At 39.0% G+C, this 23,299-nt stretch overlaps 1 protein-coding gene across 1 annotated transcript in view; it reads left to right on the forward strand.

Moving 5' to 3' along the window:
• Positions 1-23,299, forward strand: part of LOC117523180 (WD repeat-containing protein 11-like) — a 378,317-nt gene that overhangs the window by 259,764 nt on the left and 95,254 nt on the right. The window contains 1 exon segment of the mRNA XM_034184623.1: positions 22,200-22,295. Coding sequence (XP_034040514.1) covers positions 22,200-22,295 — 96 coding nt within the window.

The raw sequence follows: 23,299 nt of genomic DNA on the forward strand, positions 1-23,299 counted from the left end.
TGTATTTCCTAGTTAGTTATTATCCACATAAAACCCAATAACAGTGATGTGAATTGTCTGTGAATTCCTGGAAGTAAGTTTTTTCCCCCGTCTGTGGCAACAGTTTCTGTCTTAGCTCACCTTGACCAAAGATCCAGTGAGTTTATGTCATGGGTTGCCCGTCTGTTGGCGATGGCCTGTGTAAACATCTTCTTCTCCAGAGCTGCTTGACCAATGAAGCTGAAACTTTATGTGCATGTTCCTACCTATGAGGACACCAAAATCTGTTTGAGACATTCTCATCAAATTTCAAATATGGCTGTCATGCCAGCTATCTTGATAATCAGATATATAGCCATATGTCAGCCATTAAGTAACAACTGAGCTGGAATTTTCTACATGGGTTGCAATCAGCAAGCCGAAAACATATGTGACCCTTGGACTGTGACCACACCTGCTTTTCCTGTTGTCTTTTTAAACACCATCTTCTCAGAAGATGCCTCCTTCAGACGCTGTTAAAATGTAAATATTGTTTTTCATTGACTGATTAATAGAGGAGCTTTATTGAACATGTACAAATTGTATGTAAAACAACAGGATCTTAATAGTTAATTAAACAACTACAAATTATAAAGAACACAAGGCTCATATGACCTTTTTTTTTTTACAAGTGTGACTTATACTCTGGTAAATATGGTAAAGCTTTTGTAATTCAGGTCCTTTGAGTTAAATGATGCTCTGTGCCAAACATTCTTCTGGATCTCAGTTGCAGAAAATGTTCCCAATCACTTTTCAAATTAAATCACTTATTTCACAGAACATTATGTATCACTTCACCAAATTTAATTGAAATCATGCATTTTGAGTTGTCCTGCTGACAGACAAACAGACAAACACGGATGAAAACATTACGTTCAGTTGTGGTTTATAATTTAGATCTTGGCTTTCTGTGCAAATGAAGGCCAAGACATTTTTCTTCTCTCATCTCAATTTCTGTTCTTTTAACACCACAAAGTTTCAAATTTACTTTTTCAGGATGAACCACAAATTCTCAACTGAAGAAAATGTCAAGTATAGCTTTCTTTTTGTGAAAGCAAAAGAACAAACGGACCGTTCCTTTTCTCTTCTTGGAGACATACAGTAGTGTTCAGAATAATAGTAGTGCTATGTGACTAAAAAGATTAATCCAGGTTTTGAGTATATTTCTTATTGTTACATGGGAAACAAGGTACCAGTAGATTCAGTAGATTCTCACAAATCCAACAAGACCAAGCATTCGTGATATGCACACTCTTAAGGCTATGAAATTGGGCTATTAGTAAAGGGAAAAGGGGGTGTTCACAATAGTAGCATCTGCTGTTGACGCTACAAACTCAAAACTATTATGTTCAAACTGCTTTTTTAGCAATCCTGTGAATCACTAAACTAGTATTTAGTTGTATAACCACAGTTTTTCATGATTTCTTCACAATCTGTGAGGCATTAATGTTGTTGGTTTGGAACCAAGATTTTGCTTGTTTACTAGTGTGCTTGGGGTCATTGTCTTGTTGAAACACCCATTTCAAGGGCATGTCCTCTTCAGCATAAGGCAACATGACCTCTTCAAGTATTTTGACATATCCAAACTGATCCATGATACCTGGTATGCGATATACACCATAGTAGGAGAAACATGCCCATATCATGATGCTTGCACCACCATGCTTCACTGTCTTCACTGTGAACTGTGGCTTGAATTCAGAGTTTGGGGGTCATCTCACAAACTGTCTGCGGCCCTTGGACCCAAAAAGAACAATTTTACTCTCATCAGTCCACAAAATATTCCTCCATTTCTCTTTAGGCCGGTTGATGTGTTCTTTGGCAAATTGTAACCTCTTCTGCACGTCTTTTATTTAACAGAGGGACTTTGCGGGGGATTCTTGCAAATAAATTAGCTTCACACGGGCATCTTCTAACTGTCACAGCACTTACAGGTAACTCCAGACTGTCTTTGATCATCCTGGAGCTGATCAATGGGTGAGCCTTTGCCATTCTGGTTATTCTTCTATCCATTTTGATGGTTGTTTTCCATTTTCTTCCATGCATCTCTGTTTTGTTTTTTTTGTTTTTTTTTGTCCATTTTAAAGCATTGGAGATCATTGTAGATGAACAGCCTATAATTTTTTGCACCTGTGTATGTTTTCCCCTCTCCAATCAACTTTTTATTCAGACTACGCTGTTCTTCTGAACAATGTCTTGAACGTACCATTTTCCTCAGGCTTTCAAAGAGAAAAGCATGTTCAACAGGTGCTGGCTTCATCCTTAAATAGGGGACACCTGATTCACACCTGTTTGTTCCACAAAATTGACAAACTCACTGACTGAATGCCACACTACTATTATTGTGAATACCCCCTTTTCTACTTTTTTTTACTAATAGCCCAATTCAAATAAAATATCATAGCCTTAAGAGTGTGCATATCATGAATGCTTGGTCTTGTTGGATTTGTGAGAATCTACTGATACCTTGTTTCCCATGTAACAATAAGAAATATACTCAAAACCTGGATTAATGGACTGCATTTATATAGCGCTTTTCCATCTGCATCAGACGCTCAAAACGCTTTACAAATAATGCCTCACATTCACCCCGATGTCAGGATGCTGCCATACAAGTCACTCACTACACACCGGGAGCAATAGGGGATTAAAGACCTTGCCCAAGGGTCCTTAGTGATTTTCCAGTCAGACGGGGATTTGAACCGAGGATCTTCTGGTCTCAAGCCTAACGCCTTAACCACTAGACCATCACCTCCTCTAACCACTAGACCACTAGGATTAATCTTTTAGTCACATAGCACTACTATTATTCTGAACACTACTGTAATTGAAATGTCAAAAATAAGCTCTTTTTGTGTTGTTCCTGCCTTTGTAATAGATCTTTGTGTGTGTGTGTGTGTCCTGTTAATGAGGGTCTATATGGTGATCACAATGTGAAGCAGCAATTTCTTTTGTCTCAAAGCTGCTTCAGCAGCCATGTCGTCGCTGCCCACACCAAAGACTCCACAGTCACAAACTTCCTAAACTCAAATGGTGTCTCTGTGACGATTTTCTGCCCACAGCTGTGACATGAAGAAGAATTCATCATTAAAAAGTCTGAAAAGTAAAGCCCTGTGTGCATCAGACGCAGTGTGTGTAATTCTCTTTTGTTCGTTATCTCTCTTCCCTCTTTGTCATCTTTCCAAACTAATGTGCTCTTTTGCTCTTTTCTGGTTTTCTGACAATCATTTGCTCACTGAAACCACCATCCACACAAGTTTTATTAAAAGCACATTTGTCATTTCGGAACATGAAATCATGACTGCAAATTAGAACAAAAATAACTCAATATTTGTCTCAGACTTTGATTCCTTTTCTATGGATTCAGGATTTCTGTGGAGCTCCTCTTTCTTTTTCAGGGCATAAAATTAAGTGTGGGGGAAAATTGTTACCCTCATGTCTGTAGAGCAAGATGCTCTGTGCCTGGCTCAGGGTCATCCTCCTGTCTTTTGTTGCTCTAACACTTTGTGTTTCTCCAGTTTATGACTAAACATCCAGTCATGGCTCTGACGAGCTAATGGCCATACATGTATTATGATTCTTCTTTTGTTATGACTGAGGTCCTTAAAACGGGTCTCTGGGAATGGAAAGGCAGAAGGTTCTTGGCGGTGCACTTCATGCTGTATCTGGATCTTCTCTGTTCTGCTTCAACTGCTCATGAATAATTTGTGTCCTGGTAAATAAGTTGTCAGACAGCTTCACTGTCTTGATGTCATGAGGGCAGTTGGGTGTGGCAGTGGCCATATTGGCAACATAAAGGACTTCCTGTCTTTAAGTGTCTATACTAGACATTTTTGCTTGTTTGTCCCCAGAATTTACAATCCATGAAGCTGAAACAGTGACGTTAAAGTTTTATTTTATTTCACAACTCCAGCAGAGGCACATGCTCTTGTGTTTGCATCGGTTGCTTTTTATCGACGTGTCTCTTCGTATATTTGCACGATATCTTCAGAATACCAAATCCCTTTTGATCAAATGTGGCAGGTACTTTGTTTCCTGCAGGCAGGAAGAAATGATTTTATTTTGGTTTGAATCAGTCAGCAGTCAAGGCCAGATTTCTAAGCGTATATTGAAGTATAGGAGAATAGCTAATTTTATGTTAATGATTTGGACATTTTGATGCTCATGAACTTTATATTTTTGCGGATATCGTTATTGGCCATTTATACAGGTTGATATGCCAATATGACAGTTTATTTTTGCAGCACTGCATGTAGCGACTCACTGATCTGTTCTGCCTTCCTGTGCTGTGTGCTACTGCGTCACTCTATGCTGCAACGCACAGCTGAAAGCAGTATCTCTCCATCTGAGCAAAAGAAAAAAACTTCATCAAAATCTTTCATGAATAATCCACAGTTCATCCTTTATCCGTAGCTGCTGTTACATTCAGAAATCAATGGTTTGTTTTACAGATTAAAGGCTTTGTGCTTCCAAAAAGCTCCGTGTTTCCTCGAGGAGAAAACACTAAACGGCAGAGACAGTGGTTGAATTCAGGAGAGGAGAGGGGAGGGGGAAAAGTTGAAGGAGCTGGGGGGAAGACTGAGAGAGAACAGAGGAGAGGCAGGTTCAGTCATTGTCAGAGGAAAACAAAAGTTAGTTTTCATGGAACATTTATAAACTGTACAAGCTATTTTACCGTTTACAGATAATCACAGGATCATTTGTGTGAACAGCAGACTTTAGCGCTAAATGCTCATTAAAGCAGCAGAGCAACTTAGTGATCTTAAGCGATCATCTTCAGCGTACAGTCTCACTTAGTGAAAGAGGAAAATGTAAAAATCCATGTTTGAGAAAGTTTTTCATCCAAGTTTTATTCTTTACAATCAAATCAGTTCAAGTTCAACTCTTGTTAAAATAAGAGTTTTTAAAGGGGCTATATTGTAAAAATAAATAAATAAATAATGCAATCCCACTCAAAATTGTTGAAATATAAAACTATCAAGATGACAGAAAACCTCTGCTTGACACAACTCTGTCTTACTGGATTAAAGCTACTGTGTGTAAATTTACATTTACACACAATAGCTTTTATCCAGTGAGGCAGAGAGCTCTGTCAGACACTGTTAGATGAGACCATTTTGAAGAAGGGAGCAAATGCTATGTCCACCAAATATGAATGTGTTTTGAACTTTGAACTTTTTGAACTGTCTTTGTGACCTACACATAACATAAAATGATATGAAATAACAGAAATATTCAATTTACAACATTTAAGTTACAGGGCTGTGAAAACTCAGCGGATCCGCGGGATTCCGCAGATTTCATCATGGTGGGGGGGTTAGTGTTCTACTCTTTAATCGTGATCATCACTGAGTTTTTAAAATGCTTATCGCAAAGCGTTCTCTTTTTTTATGACATCGTGCAAGTTTTATAAGTCTGCGGACACTGATCTGTGTGTTACAGATACAAATCTGTGTCCTCAGATTCGCTGAGTTTCGAGGAGGAAAATTGCCACTCAAAGCCTAGCTGTTACGACAGTTGTCGTAAAGTGGGACTGGTTGGTTGCTGCAGCGACGCTGTGTGGCTCCTGCGTGACGCTTAAGCAAACATAGCATGTGGACATCGCAAACTTTTAGAGCTTTCAAGTTTGTAAAGTAAGAATTTTGCAGCATGTCTGTGTCACGGAGTGACGTCGAACAGAGAGAAGATGGCGAGAAAGACGGTTTGAAAGGAAAAAGTCTTATAAGGACAAGAATCCGTGGAATCATCGCTGGCTTCATGAACACACCAGACATGAATTTACACAAGAACATAAGTGACTTTTTACTTTAAGGTGTGTTATTGATATTTCACCATGATTTTCCAAATATTCTACAAGCTTTATCTGTGGTTTTTGAAATACTTTAACAGTCTTTTCAGTCTTCTTGAATTTCATGTAGTTTATCTGTTCTGAGTTAATGCATAATTTGGTTTACAATTAAAAGGAAAATCATTCCAGGTCCTACTTCCACGTCATATTCTGTTATTTCATCATCATCATTGACAGGTCAAATAAAAGGTCGAACATAGGATCATTTAAGTATGCATTAATTTTGAGATTTGTTCTTCTAGGAGATGCTGAAAATGTATTATTAGAAAAAAATTTAATTCTGGGGCCCCACAGGAGCCTAGACCCCAGCTCCTGGGTGCTGTGCCCCCCAGACCCCTGCAAATTTTCCATGGATTTGACAGTTTTCATTTCACAGCCCTGAAGTTACATTGCGTCAAATTGTGGCTCTTACAGTAGATTACAAAACATTAGAAATCTTACTTGAATTTATTCTCTTTCACATAGACCAGTGGTTTGCAAACTGTGAGGCCCCCCAGAGGGTGCCATAGTTCTTCAGGGAGAGCGCAAGGGATGGGTATTGAGAATCATTAAGAAATTATTTGATCCACCGACATCAATAGCCTTTTTGCTTAACAATTCCATTATTCGTCATTCAGAGCGGCCTTTGTTTTTGAGAGTGTTCGGGAAAATGATCAATGCAGCGGCTGTTGTTGAAGCTTGAAGTAATGAAGCAGTGCTCCAACCCACTGCTTTGTTGGTTCATTGCTTCGCTGCTTTTCAGAAGCGGCAAATCCGTTTCTTAACCCCTCACAAAGGCTTTTAAAAATGTCAATCGTGAGTCACTTTTGTGTGGATTAAAGTCACTAACTGGGACTATTGTCTTGTTGCAGGCAAGAAATGACAATAGTCCTCCATTCTGTTCACGCAGGTCCAAACACTGCGCTGCTCTCTGTCGAGTCAAGTTGGAGTCCGGCCGAAATTAATAACTTCAAAGTGAATTGGTATTTTAAATCAAATGACACCTCTTTCCAAACGTTGTAACACAGACAACAAACTACAACAGACTAAAATGTTTTTTTTTCCTCCCAAAATGAGATGTCCTGTGTTCTTTATGAATTACACTGATGTTGACTTGCAGCACAGCCGGCTGCAACAGTTCAGCTCAGAGGTATGGAGTTACAGTCATGCCATTAATGTCTGAAAGGAAATGTTTTTGAGAAAAACTACATATTTTGTTTATTTTAGTTTTTATTTATGTCCAAACATCGTGCAGCTAGTCTGCTCTGTGTCAGACCCGTCAGATCTCAGGAACTGAGCAGTGTGGGGCCTGGTTAGTACTTGGATAGGAGACCTCTTCAGAACATCAGCGGCTGTGTACGTTTCTCTGGGTGAAACTGGAGTTGCGTCTAGAAGAGCATATGGCGTAAAACTTGTGCCAAATACCGATTCGGATCTGGCTGTATCCGCTGTGGCGCCCCCGTACAGCCGGGAGCAGCAGAAAGGACAAAAGGACAACAATTTATGTCCAGCGATCAAGAATCCAGTGACCAATTTCATATTTATGTGCTTTAAGACTCAATAATTAATTAATTATCAATAATTATCAATTATTATAATGTTATTGACATAGAAAACCTGTAAAGCCTACTTTTAGTACGCAGAAAATTTACAGGAGGTATTAATAAGGGAATCAGTAAGCAATCGGATCGATAAGCGGAATCAGTAATGTCATTGATATTGATAAAATCTTATCAATACCCATCCCTGTTTGAATTAATATTATTTATGTTAAAATGTGTTAGTTATGCCAAAGACATTTAAAAACACACAGAGATGTTTAAATGTTTTTTAAAATGATGTTTAAAATGTGACAAAAGGTAAAAATAGAAGAATAGAAAGTTCTTTAAAACACATTTAATGTTTTTGAAAAGGGTGTAAAATATGTGAAAGAATAGAAAGTTCTTTAAAAACATGTTTATAAGGTTACAAAGGCTGTCAAATGTTCATTTGTTCTCTGAGGGGGAGCTCACTCTCCCACGCTTTGAAAACCCCTGACATAGAACAATTGATGTTTGAGAAGTGCCAGGTAACACATGGGAAAATGGCCCCTTACCTCAGTTCCTGAGAGGCTATTAGCCCATACCACTCTTTTAAAATATGAATCACTGCTTTCTGGTTTGTAGCAAAGTCCTGCCAGTAACAAAACTTCCATTTCAATACTTCCAGGGGTGACTTCCGAGAAGATGGCGGGGGAGAAGGTTGTGTAGTGAGAGCTCTCTGCAGTCAGTGAACTAAAACCTCACAAATCTAAAAGAACTCGATAAAAATCTGACACAATAGTGATGAGAAAGAGTGGTACTTGAAAAGGATGTCTAAGAAACAAAGTAATGAAGAAAGAGCCTGACGTTCAAGACGAAGGTGAACACGAGGACAACATGGCGCAAGAAGCAGCACAAGAGCACCGGGAGGACTGGCAAATAGCATTAGTCAAGATTAGCGAAAATATAGATAAACTTCCAACAACTTTCCGGGCCGAATTATGCACACTTGGTGAGGAACTGAAAGCTGACATAAAACAAGAAATGAGCACGCTTAGACTCCAAATGGAACAAAAATTCAAAGCAAGCAACAAAGCTGGAAGAACACGTCCGAAGACGTCGAGCTACAAATACAACGCGCACACAGAACACCACCATACAAACCCAACCCAGGTGACAATCCGAGGATGATTGTGGTCAACTTTTTAAAGTTTGAAACGAAAGAAATGATTCTGAAGAAAGCGTGGCAGAAAAGATACGTATAGCGGAAAGGTTAATCCAGTTTGATCACGACTACCCCTCAGAAATAGTGAAAAAGCGGCATACATACCTGGGCATTAAGAAGACACTGAAAGAATGCGGCATAAAATTCCAGACCCCATTCACCAGAATACGCATCCACTGGAGTGACGCCGTCAAGACAGCGCAGAGGATGCAACGCACGCAATGAAAGCGAAAGGGCTCCCTGTAACCCCACCTGACGGCGGTGACGGCAGCCAGCGAGTGACGGGATGGCAGCGAGTGAGCGGGGGATCTAACCGGGAGACGGCTCAACGCGCACGGGAGGGACTGAGGGAGTATGAGAGGATGCCCAATACAGAAAAGTGAAAAAGGTAAAAACCTTCAAAAGACTATGCTAGTGTCAGGTGTGTAAACTTAATAGAAGAAGAAATAAGGGGACTGTTACGATTTTTTAGTTATTATATTTTATAATGTTGATTCAATAATTTTATAGTAACAGCCCTATCAGACTATTTAGATCTCTTTTATTTTGTTTTTGTGGGAATGTGATGACCTTTTAAATAACAAAAATGCCGACTGAGAAACTTTGGGGAAAGATGTTGGACTTTTCTAGACACAATACTAATCCATCTGTAAGGTATATTATGGTGTCTAGGGGCAGACCCTCAAGGTTAATGAGGGACTTACAGCACACCCACCAACAGGGGAAGAGGGGTGGTTTAGGATCCACTCACAAGTGGAAGTTCTTGTTCAGGAGTTGTGTGATTTGGTTCTTTGTTCTGTTTGTTTTATTTGCCCGGGACTGTATTCTTTATAGAAATTAACAAATTAATATGCACAACAATATAAGAATTCTTTCACTGAATGTGAATGCTCTAAATACTCCCATTAAGAGAGGAAAAATTATAACAAAATTGAAGAAGGAAAAAATACAATTTGCATTTCTCCAAGAAACTCATCTCAATAATCAGGAACACGAGAAATTAAAAAATTAGGATTTAGGAATACATTTTACAGTTATCATTCATCAGGCCGTAAGAGGGGTGTGGCGATACTTATATCCAATTCAAAAAAAAATTATTTTAGATAAGGAGATAAAAGGGAAAGAGGGACAATATATAATAGTAAAAGGGAGGCTGGAAAATCAGGTAATTACATTAATAAACGTTTATGCCCCCCTGAAATCAATAAGCAATTTTTCAAATCATTGTTTAGTGAAATAGCAGCAGAGGCAGAGGGAATACTGATTTGTGGGGGGGACTTTAATATAATCTTAAACCATAAATTAGATACAACAAGCACATGGAAAAACAAATTACATTTAACGAAATATTTAAAGTTATAAGTAGAGGAAATGGGAATGATAGATATATGGAGAACCCTTAACCCACTAAAAAGAGATTATACACATTACTCTGCAAGCCATGATGTATATTCAAGGATAGACTATTTTCTGATTAACAAACTAGATGTATATAGAGTGACGGAATGCAAAATTGGATGTGCCGATATATCAGATCACAATGCCATATACATATAAATTAATATTAATAGTTCCAAAAGACAGACGTTATGGCGACTAAATGTGGGAATTTTAACAACGAAAAAGTAGTAGAAGAAACAAAAAAGAAATTAATCAATACATTGAACAGAACAATAATGGAGAGGTAGAACCAATAGTAGTGTGGGATGCGATGAAGGCGGTGCTTTGAGGAACATTAATCTCCAAAACATCATGGTTAAAAAAGAAGAAAATGCAGACATATGAAAACTGTTCAGTAAGATTAAAGGAACTCGAACAACAGTTTCTGAAAAATAAGGAAAAAGAAATTTACTTGCAGATCCAAGAAACTAAAAAGCTAATAAATATATTTTAATTGAGGACATGGTGTTGGGAAGGTGTCGTGACACGGACCCACAACAGGGGGCGCTAAGGAACGGACAATGGATAAGCCAACCAGTAACAATTTAATGTTGTGGAAACACACAACGGAATACAGACAGAGATATGGATTGGCAATTATACACCAGGTGACGTGTGGGCAGGCTCGAAGATAGAAGACCTCTGGCGAGAGAAGAGCTGATTCCCACACAGCTTCCACCACCAGCGGGCCTGAAGAACACCGGAGCCGCCGAGTCCCCAGGTGGCCTCTGCCTTCGGCTGTCGACCCTGGTACTGCTGGCAGAGAACAGAGAAAATCCAGGTGAGTGTGAATCCGCACACTCAGTAGTCCACTCACAGTCAATGTTCTCCAAGGAGGGAGCACCTCCACCTCCAATCACACACTCGTGCAGCTCCTGTGTAACCACTTATCTGCTATGGAGCGTGATGCGAAGTCGTCGCGGTCACGCCCTTACTCCAGCTCCGATAAGGACACCACAGGGCAAGCAGCTGCAAGGAAGAGTTAAGTTAGCAGAGAAATTTACCACAGAGAAGATTACCTCTTGGTTGCTGATTTCTCGGCGGGGAGGTGGAGTTGTAGTCCGGCTTTTATGGTGATGTGGAAAATGAGTGACAGCTGGTGCACGTCGCTCCGAAGCCCTCTCGTGCTTGAAGCCCGCACTCCAAGCAGGGCGCCATCTGGTGGTGATGGGCCAGCAGTACCTCCTCTTCTGGCGGCCCACACAACACATGGAAAAAAAAAACATGTTTTATAAATAAAGTTACTATGAATCAGGACCCAGAGCCACAAAACTGTTAGCCATGCGAATAAAAAAAAGGCAAACATTAAACACAATAGATAAGATTAAAGAATCAGAAAATGGGAAGTTAACCTACAACCCAGAAAATATAAAGAGTTTTTGGAGATTTCTATAGACAGCTTTACTCACAACCCCCTGCTGTGAATCAGGATGAGATCAGACAATTTTACAACAACTAGATTTACCAACAATTGGACTGTACCAAAATAATATATTGACAGCTGATATAACAAGAGAGGAAATTAAAAAAGCTATAAAAGCACTAAAAAATAATAAGTCACCTGGAAGCGATGGCTTTCCAGCGGAATGGTACAAGATCTTTACAGAGGAACTTATGCCTATTCTCCACAGCGCTCTGAATTGGACTCTAAAGAAAAACAAAATGCCGGCTTCATGGTCAGAAGCAATCATCTCGGTTATTCCTAAACCAGGTAAAGATAAGGAGTACTACACAAACTACAGACCTATCTCAGTACTCAACATAGATTATAAAATTTTTACATCCATCATCTCTAAAAGGCTTAATGTATTCCTAACAGAAATAATAGATGAAGATCAAACAGGATTTATACACGGGAGACAAACACATGATAACATTAGGAGAACTCTTCACATAACTGAACGGGCACAAAGGGAGAATAAAAATTTTGTTATTACGAGCATAGATGCTGAAAAGGCATTTGACCATGTTAATTGGGAATTTTTATATTTGACACTAGAGAGAATGGGTTTCAATAACAAATCAATAAATATTATTAAAACAATATACAAAGACCCCACAGCCAGAATAAAAATAAATGGTGATCTTACTGAACAGTTTACTCTTCATAGGTCTACTCGACAAGGGTGTTGCCTCTCACCTAGCCTCTTTGCAATTTTTTATAGAACCACTGGCACAAGCAATACGACAAAATCAAGACATTAAAGGAGGGACGATAAATGGAGAGGAACATAAAATTGGACTTTTTGCAGATGATGTTATAGCCTTCCTCGAGCACCCAGATACATCACTTCCCAAGTTGATAGAGATGATGGAAAGATATGGTTATTTATCTGGATACAAGATTAACATATCAAAAACTCAAATACTTAAATTAATACAGAAAGACATAAAAAGATGGAATACATTACCTTTAGATTTTAGCTCACGAATTGAGATTGTAAAAATGAATATCTTGCCGAGATTTTTATTCCTATCCAAGCATTACCAGTAGAGGTCACTACATTGCAATTTATAACATGGGACAGGATTATCTCCAGATTCATCTGGGGGGCAGGGGGTAAAAGACCTAGGGTTGAATATAAAACTCTCCAGCTGCACAAAGAAAAAGGGGGGATGTTATTACCAAAATTAAGAGAATATTACTATGCTTCACAAATAAAATATCTATATTATTGGTGCAAAACAGACTACTGTGGAAAATGGAAAGATATTGAAACAAAAATATTAAAACAGCCCATCCAAAGTATCATTGGAGATAGAGGAATGTTTGAGAAGAATAAACTATATCTAGATTCTATAACCAAACATACACTCTTTATATGGTTTAAAATACTCAAACAACACAAACATCAGAAAAGTGAATCAAAACTTAAATGGATAGCATATGATGTAAACTTTAAACCTGCTTTATATGACAAGAATTATAAACAGTGGACATTTAGAGGGATAACAGCGTGGTGTGTTTTAGAGAAGAATGGGCAGCTGGACAGTTTTCAACATCTAATGCAGAGATTTGAACTGGAGAAACAAGACTTTTTTCGTTATCTTCAATGAGAAATTTCCATAAAACTGAAATACAGGCGGCCTCCTCCATGGAAGAGAGTGAGCTAGTTGAAATTATGACAAAGGATATGGGGATACTAATCTGAAAATAATAACATCATTATATAAAGCCTTAACAAACATAGACAAAAAATACAACTAACAAAGTGAAATGTAATTGGGAAAGAGTTACAGATAAAAATTGGGGACACAGAATGGCAAAAAATGTGGAAGGTCCACCACACAACAACTAGCTTCGGACATGGAGGGAGTTTGCCTGGAAAAACCTCATTAGGTTCTTCATCACCCCAAGAATCAAAAGCAAACAGTTAACAAACATAAAAAAATGCTGGAGAGGGTGTGGAGATATTGATGTAGACCATGTACATATTTTTTGGAAATGTACAAGAATTTGTAAGTTTTGGGAAGATGTTTGGGATGTTTTGACCTCTGTGTTGGGATATAAGGTACCACTGGAACATGTGTTTTTTTATTTATGTAATTTTTCTGAAGGAATTATACATGAGAGTGACAAATACTTAATCAAAACGATGCTGATAGCTGCAAAGAAGGCAATAACAAGGAAACTGGGAACAATAGACATACCAACAAAGGACCAATGGATATCGATAGTGGAAGACATATATTTAATGGAAAAGCTGACATACAGACGGAGACTACAGGAAGCTCAAATGGACAAAAAATGGGGAAAAATGGCTTAAGTATTCAGGAAGCTGATTGACAAGACACTGCCTGGGCAAATGTGTTTATGTTCATGTTCATCTGAGTGTTGTATTTTGTTTGTATTGTATTTGAAAATAAATAAAATCATGAGTAAAAAAAAAAAAATAATATTTGCATTTATGTAGCGCCACATCACAACAAAGTTGCCTCAAGGTGCTTCACACAAAGTAATGTCTAACCTTACCAACACCCAGAGCAAGCACACAGGTGACAGTGGTAAGGAAAACTCCCTCTGATTATTTGAGGACGAAACCTCAAGCAGACCAGACTCAAAGGGGTGACCCTCTACTTGGGCCATGCTACAGACACGATTTACAAAATAATTTGTAAACGATTCACAAAACGAATATAGAGGAAATGTTGCCAGTGCACAGGATAAGAGGGCTATAGAAATAGACACCCACACCCGTCCGTGGATGGAGCCGCATCTCAAACAGAGAGAAAACAATCAGGCATCAGAAAGACAATGAATACAGTGTAATTTGTCAGCATTGAGCAACAGAAAAACAACAGAAATACTAAGGTGATCACCGGCCACTAGTCCTAAACTTCACTAAAAGACCCAGAATTAGATAAAGTTGAGACCGCGACCTGCTCTGTTTCCTAATAAAATGAGTAAAATGCATAGTAACATACTATGCCAGTTTGCTAGCCATACGAAAGGGAAAATAATTGTGTCTTAAGTCTGGACTTGAAAGTCTCTACAGCAGGGGTCTCAAACTCATATTACCAGAGGGCCGCTGAGCATCCAGTGTTGTTAGAAGAGGATAAAAAGGAAAAAACATTCAACCGTTCAAACAACTGTCCTTAACAACATGAACTATTTTACATTCATATTTCGCTTTTTTTTTTTCTTTTTTTTTTCTAATGCTTGCTCCCAGACACCTGAGAACACTTTTTCTCAAACAGCTTAACCACATTTGCTCTGAGGGAGGTGGCAGTTGAAACCCTCAGTATGGCTTCAAGGTGGTCATCACTGAGTCTGGATCTGTACTTTGATTTATTAAAGTTCATGGTGGAGAATAGATTTTCACAGAGATATGTGCTTCCAGAAAGACACATGGTCCTCTTGAATATCCTGGAAAGTTCTGGAAAAGATGGGGCATTTCAGAAATTTTCCAAGCATTTCTGCTTTTCCATTGGTCTCTCTGAACTTGGCTTTGAGTTGAGAATTGCACTGCAGGTCAGTGAGCTCCATTTGTAGCACACTAGGAGCATTCTGCACATCCAAGGAGAAGGACTCAGCAAACATTTGGAATGTGGCACTGTGTGTCTTGAAGTCTGCAAACCGCTGGTCAAATTCCTGCTGTAATTTCTCAATGGCAGCAACATATTTTTCACCACTGAATGCTTTGTCCTCCTCCGCAAGAGAACTGCATGCTGGGAAGTGGAAGAGTTTCTTTCTCAGAGATCTGAGGTTTCCATAACATCAGTTTTGTCATGAAAGCTCTGACATTTTCAAAAGCTGCACTGACAAGCTGGCCTGGACTCTGCAACTTCAGATTGAGTGTGTTCAGTTCCTCTGTGATGTCAACTAGAAAAGCCAGGTCCATCAGCCACTTGGGATCATCAAGCTTAGGAAGGTCCAGCCTGCCCTCCTCCATGAACATCTTCACTTCTGTTCTCAGCTCAAAAAACCTCTTCAGGACATTTGCCCTGCTGAGCCACCGTACCTCTGTGAAGTACAGCACATCTCCATATGATGCATCAATTTCCTCTAAAATGGCACGGAACTGGTGGTGCTGTAAGGCTCTGGATCTAATTAAAGTGATGCATTTCACGACAACAGACATCACATTGTTAAACTTTAAGCACCTGCTGCACAGCGCCTGCTGGTGGATAATGCAGTGCAGAGCATTTGCAGAATCTGCACTTTCCTCCTCCAATTTTTTTTTTGAACAAGCACTACGAGTCTGTTTTTCCTCCCCATCATTGATGGTGCACCGTCTGTCGTTATTCTTATGAGAGACTTCCAGGAGAGGCCAGCCTGCTCACTTGTGTCACCCAGCAGCTGAAATACATCCTTAGCTGTGGTACGACTTTGCATCGGGTTCACACTGAGCAGCTCTTCTGTTAATTTGAACTGGTCGTTAATACCGCGGACATAAATGACGAGCTGAGCCGTGTCAGAGGTCTGTGCTCTCATCCAGACCCACAGCGTACGCACTGAAACGTTTGCCTTTGTCACGTAACTGTTAATAAATGTCATCTGAAAGCTCAGTGATCCGCTCTGCCACTGTGTTGGCTGACAGGACTGATGTTGCTGAATTGGCTCTTTTTTCTGGACAGACAATATCTGCAACTTTCAGCATGCAGTCCTTCAGAAACTGACCTTCAGTGAACGGCTTTCCCGCTTTGGCGATCATCTCACTCACAACGTAACTTGCTTCAAGCGCCGCATCGGCCTCCTTTCTCGCTCTCTGGAATAATTTTGTTGAGATGACAGCTCTTTCTTTAACTGTGCAGCTCGCTGTGTCCAAGCTTCTCCCTCGAACTTTGCATACTGCTCCGCATGTTAAATAAAAAATGCCATTTGAGATTATATTCCTTCAGAATGGCAACTTTCTGCTTGCAGATATGGCAGGTGGCGTTCCCCTTAAACTCCACACAGAAATAATTGGTTTCCCGCCGCTCCTGAAACACTCTGTGCTCGACATCAACTTTTCTTTTAGCCTTTGGACATTCTGATTTACGTTGTGAGGGAGCTGCCAGTGTGCCAAATGTTTTATTTGTTTTTTGTTTTTTTGGCTTGTTTGGGTTCACAGCGGTAAATATGCTGCGTTCAGGGTCACCACGGAAATTGGAAATTTCTTTCTCAGATGGGCTGAATTTCACAATAAATTGATATCAAGTTGCGGGCCAGATGACATGATCCGGCCTGCGGGCCATGAGTTTGTGACTCCGGCTTCACAGAATCTGTTTTATTGATACAGGGAGATCATTCCACACAACAGGGACACAATAACAGAAAGCTCTGTGAGCCACAGACTTTTTATTCACCCTAGAGACACAAAGTAGTCCTGCTCCCTGAGAACGTGAAACCCCAGGCTGGTACATAGGGTTTAATTAGGTCAGCTAAATCGGGAGGTGCCAGTCCGTGAACAGATTTATAGACTAGTAGCAGAACCTTAAAATCTGATCTCACAGGGACAAGAAGCCAGTGAAGAGATGCCAAAATGGGTGTAATGTGGTCAAACTTTCTGCTTTGTGTCAAAAGTCTGGCAGCAGCATTTTGATCCACTTGGAGACCCCTAATGCTGGACTTCGGTAAACAAGAAAACAGAACATTGTAGGAGTCCAGACAAATGCATGAATCAGGGTCTCAGCATCAGCCATAGACAGGATAGGATGAATCTTTGCTATATTTTGCAGGTGGAAGAAAGCAGTCCTCATAATATCTCTAATGTGGAGGACAAAGGACAACATAGGATCAGAAATTACCCAAGGTTCCTCACTTTGTTAGTGTGATTATGACACACAGGCGCAGGCTAACTGGTCAGAATTGATGCCGATGTCTCACTGAACCAAGAACCATGAATGAATGAATGAAATTTATTTCAGCAACACAGCACATAGTCACATCGTATTAAAACAAACTGAAACAAAACCAAAATTTGCACTGTGTGTCTGAAAGGGGGTGGGAAGAAGCAAAGCTTATCAGTTACCAACCCCATACCAAAAGTCCAAGTCCAACACTATTAGCACTTATGCTCAAAAAACACAGACTCATAGATACATATTCATTTTGCTCACACACCTACAACCCCTGGCAAAAATTATGGAATCACTGGCCTCGGAGGATGTTCATTCAGTTGTTTAATTTTGTAGAAAAAAAGAAGATCACAGACATGACACAAAACTAAAGTCAACTTTCTGGCTTTAAGAAACACTATAAGAAATCAGGAAAAAAAACTGTGGCAGTCAGTAACGGTTACTTTTTGAGACCAAGCAGAGGGAAAAAAATATGGAATCACTCAATTCTGAGGAAAAAATTATGGAATCATGAAAAACAAAAGAACGCTCCAACATATCACTCGTATTTTGTTGCACCACCTCTGGCTTTTATAACAGCTTGCAGTCTCTGAGGCATGGACTTAATGAGTGACAAACAGTACTCTTCATCAATCTGGCTCCAGCTTTCTCTGATTGCTGTTGCCAGATCAGCTTTGCAGGTTGGAGCCTTGTCATGGACCATTTTCTTCAACTTCCACCAAAGATTTTCAATTGGATTAAGATCCGGACTATTTGCAGGCCATGACATTGACCATATGTGTCTTTTTGCAAGGAATGTTTTCACAGTTTTTGCTCTATGGCAAGATGCATTATCATCTTGAAAAATGATTTCATCATCTCCAAACATCCTTTCAATTGATGGGATAAGAAAAGTGTCCAAAATATCAATGTAAACTCGTGCATTTATTGATGATGTAATGACAGCCATCTCCCCAGTGCCTTTACCTGACATGCAGCCCCATATCATCAATGACTGTGGAAATTTACATGTTTTCTTCAGGCAGTCATCTTTATAAATCTCATTGGAACGGCACCAAACAAATCCCAGCATCATCACCTTGCCCAATGCAGATTCGAGATTCATCACTGAATATGACTTTCATCCAGTCATCCACAGTCCACAATTGCTTTTCCTTAGCCCATTGTAACCTTGTTTTTTTCTGTTTAGGTGTTAATGATGGCTTTCGTTTAGCTTTTCTGTATGTAAATCCCATTTCCTTTCGGCGGTTTCTTACAGTTCGGTCACAGACGTTGACTCCAGTTTCCTCCCCTTCCTTCCTCATTTGTTTGTTGTGCATTTTCGATTTTTGAGACATATTGCTTTAAGTTTTCTGTCCTGACGCTTAATGTCTTCCTTGGTCTACCAGTATGTTTGCCTTTAACAACCTTCCCATGTTGTTTGTATTTGGTCCAGAGTTTAGACACAGCTGACTGTGAACAACCAACATCTTTTGCAACATTGCGTGATGATTTACCCTCTTTTAAGAGTTTGATAATCCTTTCCTTTGTTTCAATTGACATCTCTTGTGTTGGAGCCATGATTCATGTCAGTCCACTTGGTGCAACAGCTCTCCAAGGTGTGATCACTCCTTTTTAGATGAAGACTAATGAGCACATCTGATTTGATGCAGGTTTTAGTTTTGGGGATGAAAATTTACAGGGTGATTCCATAATTTATTCCTCAGAATTGAGTGGTCCATATTTTTTTCCCCTCTGCTTGGTCTAAAAAGAAACCGTTACTGACTGCCACAATTTTTTTCCTGATTTCTTATAGTGTTTCTTAAAGCCAGAAAGTTGCCATTTGAAATGACTTTAGTTTTGTGTCATGTCTGTGATCTGCTTTTTTTCTACAAAATTAAACAACTGAATGAACATCCTCCGAGGCTGGTGAGTCCATAATTATTGCCAGGGGTTGTATATACATATACACAACAGATACATACCATACATTAACAAGGTTATACATCATATTTATACATTATTGATTCAGTTGTATTTTTCATTATATCCGGAAATTATTATATTTTTATAATGTTTCTTAAAACAAACTAAAGAACCACATAATCTAATTTCAACAGGACATTCGTTCCAAACCTTCACCCCTTTAACTGAAACACAAAAACCCTTTACATTGGTGCATATAGGAGCCTTCTTGAATACAGCACATCCTCGTAAACTATATTCAGAGTCCCTCATCTTGAACAGGTTCTGGACATGAAGTGGTAAGGCTTGGTTGTTGGCTTTGTACAAAGTTTGTATTGTGATGTAATCCACTAAATCTCAGAATTTCAATAAATTTAAAGTCGTAAACAGGGAATGCGTTGATAAGATAATGTTTGTTACAGATGATTCTAATGGCACGTTTTTGTAAGAGAAATTTGATTGGTGTTTGATTTGTAAGTGTTACCCCAAGACTCAATACAATATGTCATATATGGTGCTATTAAAGAATGATAAAGTAAGTAACCCTTCCTGTGACAGTATGTCCTTGGCCCTGTACATGATGGTGATAGATTTTGACATGTTCGATTTTATGAATTTATATGTGGTTTCCAGCTGAGTTTATTATCAATTATAACACCTAGGAATTTATTCTCAGTTACTGTCTCTATTTCCATATTGTTAATGGTTACATTTTTACATTTAGGTACAAGTTTATTTCCAAATATAATACATTTAGCTTTTCCAAGGTGGAGTGACAATTTGTTAGCGTTAAACCAAGCCTTAAATTTATCCAATTCATTTTCCACAGTGTCCAGAAGCTGTTCAGGATTATCACCACTGCAAAACACAGTTGTGTCATCTGCAAAAAGGACACCTCAGTGCTCTTGACACCCAACTTATATCATTTATATACAGTATAAATAACAAAGGACCTAACACAGAACCCTGGGGCACCCCACACGTAATTTCCCGGAGTTCAGAGTCAGTGTTGTTATATTGAACATACTGAGACCGACCATGTAAATAACTATTTATCCAGTCATATGCCAGTCTTCTGATTCCATATTTCTGTAATTTGGTTAGTAATAGTTCATGGTTACCAGTGTCAAATGCTTTCTGTAAATAAAAAAAATACCTACTGTATATTGTTTATTATCAACTGCAGTCGCTATATTTTCCACAAAATCCATCAATGCATGTGAAGTAGTCCTAGATTTTCTAAATCCATATTGTTCTTCGCAGAGTATCTCATGCTTTAGTAAGTAATTATTCAGTCTCTTTACAAAAATTTTTCCTAGTATTTTGGAAAATTGTGGTAAAAGTGAGATAGGTCTGTAATTGGAAAAAGTGTGTTTGTCACCAGTTTTAAACAGAGGTATTACTTTAGCTATCTTCATTTGAGAAGGAAATTTACCAGAACTTAATGATATATTACAAATGTAGCTGGAAGATTTTACTATACAATCAATATTTTTTTCAAAAAAAGCCATATCCAGATTGTTGAAGTCGGTTAATTTCTTGCTTTTGGAATTATGCACCAGATCAATTATTTCTTTTTCATTAGTTCCACCCAACCAACCATCATTTCAGTCTTGTCAGAGTTTAAAAGTAGTAAATTGCTAGACATCCAGCTTTTCACTGATGCAAGGCAATCTTCTAAGGATTTATGTGGATGAGATTACCAGCAGTTATCGGCATGTATATCTGATTATCATCAGCACGGCAGTGAAAGGTAATCCCAAAATGCCACAATATGTGCCCAGGGGGTGCTATATAAAGGGAGAAAAGCAGGGGGCCTAAGACAGACCCCTGTAGAACCCCAAATTTCATGTCACTAAGGTTAGAGGTAGTGTTATTGTATGAAACACAGTGAGAATGACTGGTCAGGTATGACGTCACCCATGCAAGGGCACTCCCAGTAATCCCAAAATGATTCTCCAGCCTATCAAGTACAATATGATGATCCACGGTATCAAATGTACCACTAAGATCTGACAGCACTACTTGATTTGTTAGAGAAATTCAGCTTGTTGGTGCTGAAGTCTGCTGTCCCACAGACTGTCACAGAAGAAGGTAGCAGTGTGCAAACTGGAGCTGTGTCAGCTGTATTTTGATTTGTTTAACTTTGTAATAATGTTATTTATTTATTATTATTATTTTTTTTTTGTGAAGGTCACGCTAAAAGGTTTTGTCAATGAAACATGTTGCAAAATATTTAAAGTTTTGTTTAAAAGTGCATTATAATAAATTTTGACACCTTTTGCATAATTTTTACTGCTGACAAATATCGGCGTCAAAAATCGTATCGGCCTTCGAACCTTGTGGTGTCGGTCCTTAAAAATCCATCTCGGTCAAGCCCTATTTAAAACCCCATGAAACATTTTCTACTCATGCCCAATATTTCAAATGTGGCTGTGGTTTCACAGTGCTCTCTGAACACACTGGTCTTGGTTTATGTTCTCATTTTAATGGTCCCATTCATTTTCTTTTTTTTTCTTTTACATATTTAAATTTCTTCAAAGTTGAAATGGTTGTATTTGTGACATTCCCCCCCCCCCCCCCCGACACAAACACACGCCCTGCTGCCACTATTGTTTTTTTTTTTTTTTTTTTGTAGTGTTTCGGGAAATAAAACCCACAGAGTGAGTGTTCCGGGTGGTGCGTTAATCGACTGTGGTGAAAATCAGAAAACGATAGAAATAATATAGTTTGAAATACGATAGTGTGTCCATCTTGAAATCTGAGGTATGGATGCGCATGGAATTACATCTCTTTAAAATATTATTTTCCTGTGTAACTTTTTTTAAGAATGGTACTTTTTTTGCAAATAAAATCATTCTTCCTTTTTATTTGCTCTGTTCTGTAAATCAATTTGGCTGTTTTTATGACCAGCATCTAACGTTAATATGTTCCTGCTCTCCAGAAGTTCCAGTTGGATCGAGCGCACCTTCAGGAGGTGAAACGCTCGAGTTATGAACACACAAAGAAATGTGCTGATCAGCTCCTCCTGCTGGGTCAGGTAAGTACTGCACTACTCTCGACTGCACGCACACCTCAGGGCTCGACATAGCCATTTGCCCTCTCGCCCGGCCCCGATTTGGCCCACTGTTGGGCCACTACGGGCCAGTACAGTTTATCAAATGATGGCCCGCTCGGGCCACTGCAAAAATACTCAAAATTCTGTTTATTTTACTATAGTTTGCGGCGGCAAAGTCGAATTTCTTCACATCTCCGTGTCATCAAACTTCACCGAATCTGCCATGTTTGTTTTGGTCTTCTTCTTCTTTTTGTTTGTTTTGGTCTCGCACCACGGCCCACATCTCGCATCTCGGGTTGGGTATCGTTAAGAAATGATTTCATCCCCCGATATCAATAGTCTTTTTGCTTAATGATTCCCTTATCGGTCCTTCAGAGTGGCTGTTGTTTTTGAGGGTCTTTGTCGGAAAAATGATAATTTCTCTACGTTGACTGCAGACCCTGCAGCGGGTCTGTAATCAACCGCTTCTGCAGAGCGACTGCACTTTGAAGCGTGAACCAATGAAGCAAAGTTCGATTTGCTGGGTCGTTGGACTTTATCTTAATTTTTCCCCACTAAAATCCTAAAGAGCATATGCCTGTGAGTAGTATATTCCCTTTTATGTTAAACCAACCTGTTATGGTCTTCTGAAACCGTTGATAGATGTATTTTATAACTTAAAAACGGGACCGATGCTAACGCGTTAGCATGTCTATGGCGTTCTCTGTGTGAAAGTTAGCATTAAGCTATTGGCATTTCAGCACGTTTGTGTGCATTTGTTTTCTGTATACTAATTATTGGCTCAGTGCTTGTTGTCGTAAAAGAGTCAAATGTATTAAAAATTGTAATTTTTTAAAATTTATTTTTATTCATATACTGTATTAATAATAATAGCAAAAACAACAGCAGTAATACTAATAATAACTCTTCAGAAGTGGCAAGTCCACTTCTTAACTCCTCTCAAAGCCATTAAAATACGTCAGTCGTGACTGTGAGTCACTTTTGTG

Source organism: Thalassophryne amazonica, chromosome 13 (assembly GCF_902500255.1).
Source record: "Thalassophryne amazonica chromosome 13, fThaAma1.1, whole genome shotgun sequence".
Taxonomy (NCBI): domain Eukaryota; kingdom Metazoa; phylum Chordata; class Actinopteri; order Batrachoidiformes; family Batrachoididae; genus Thalassophryne; species Thalassophryne amazonica.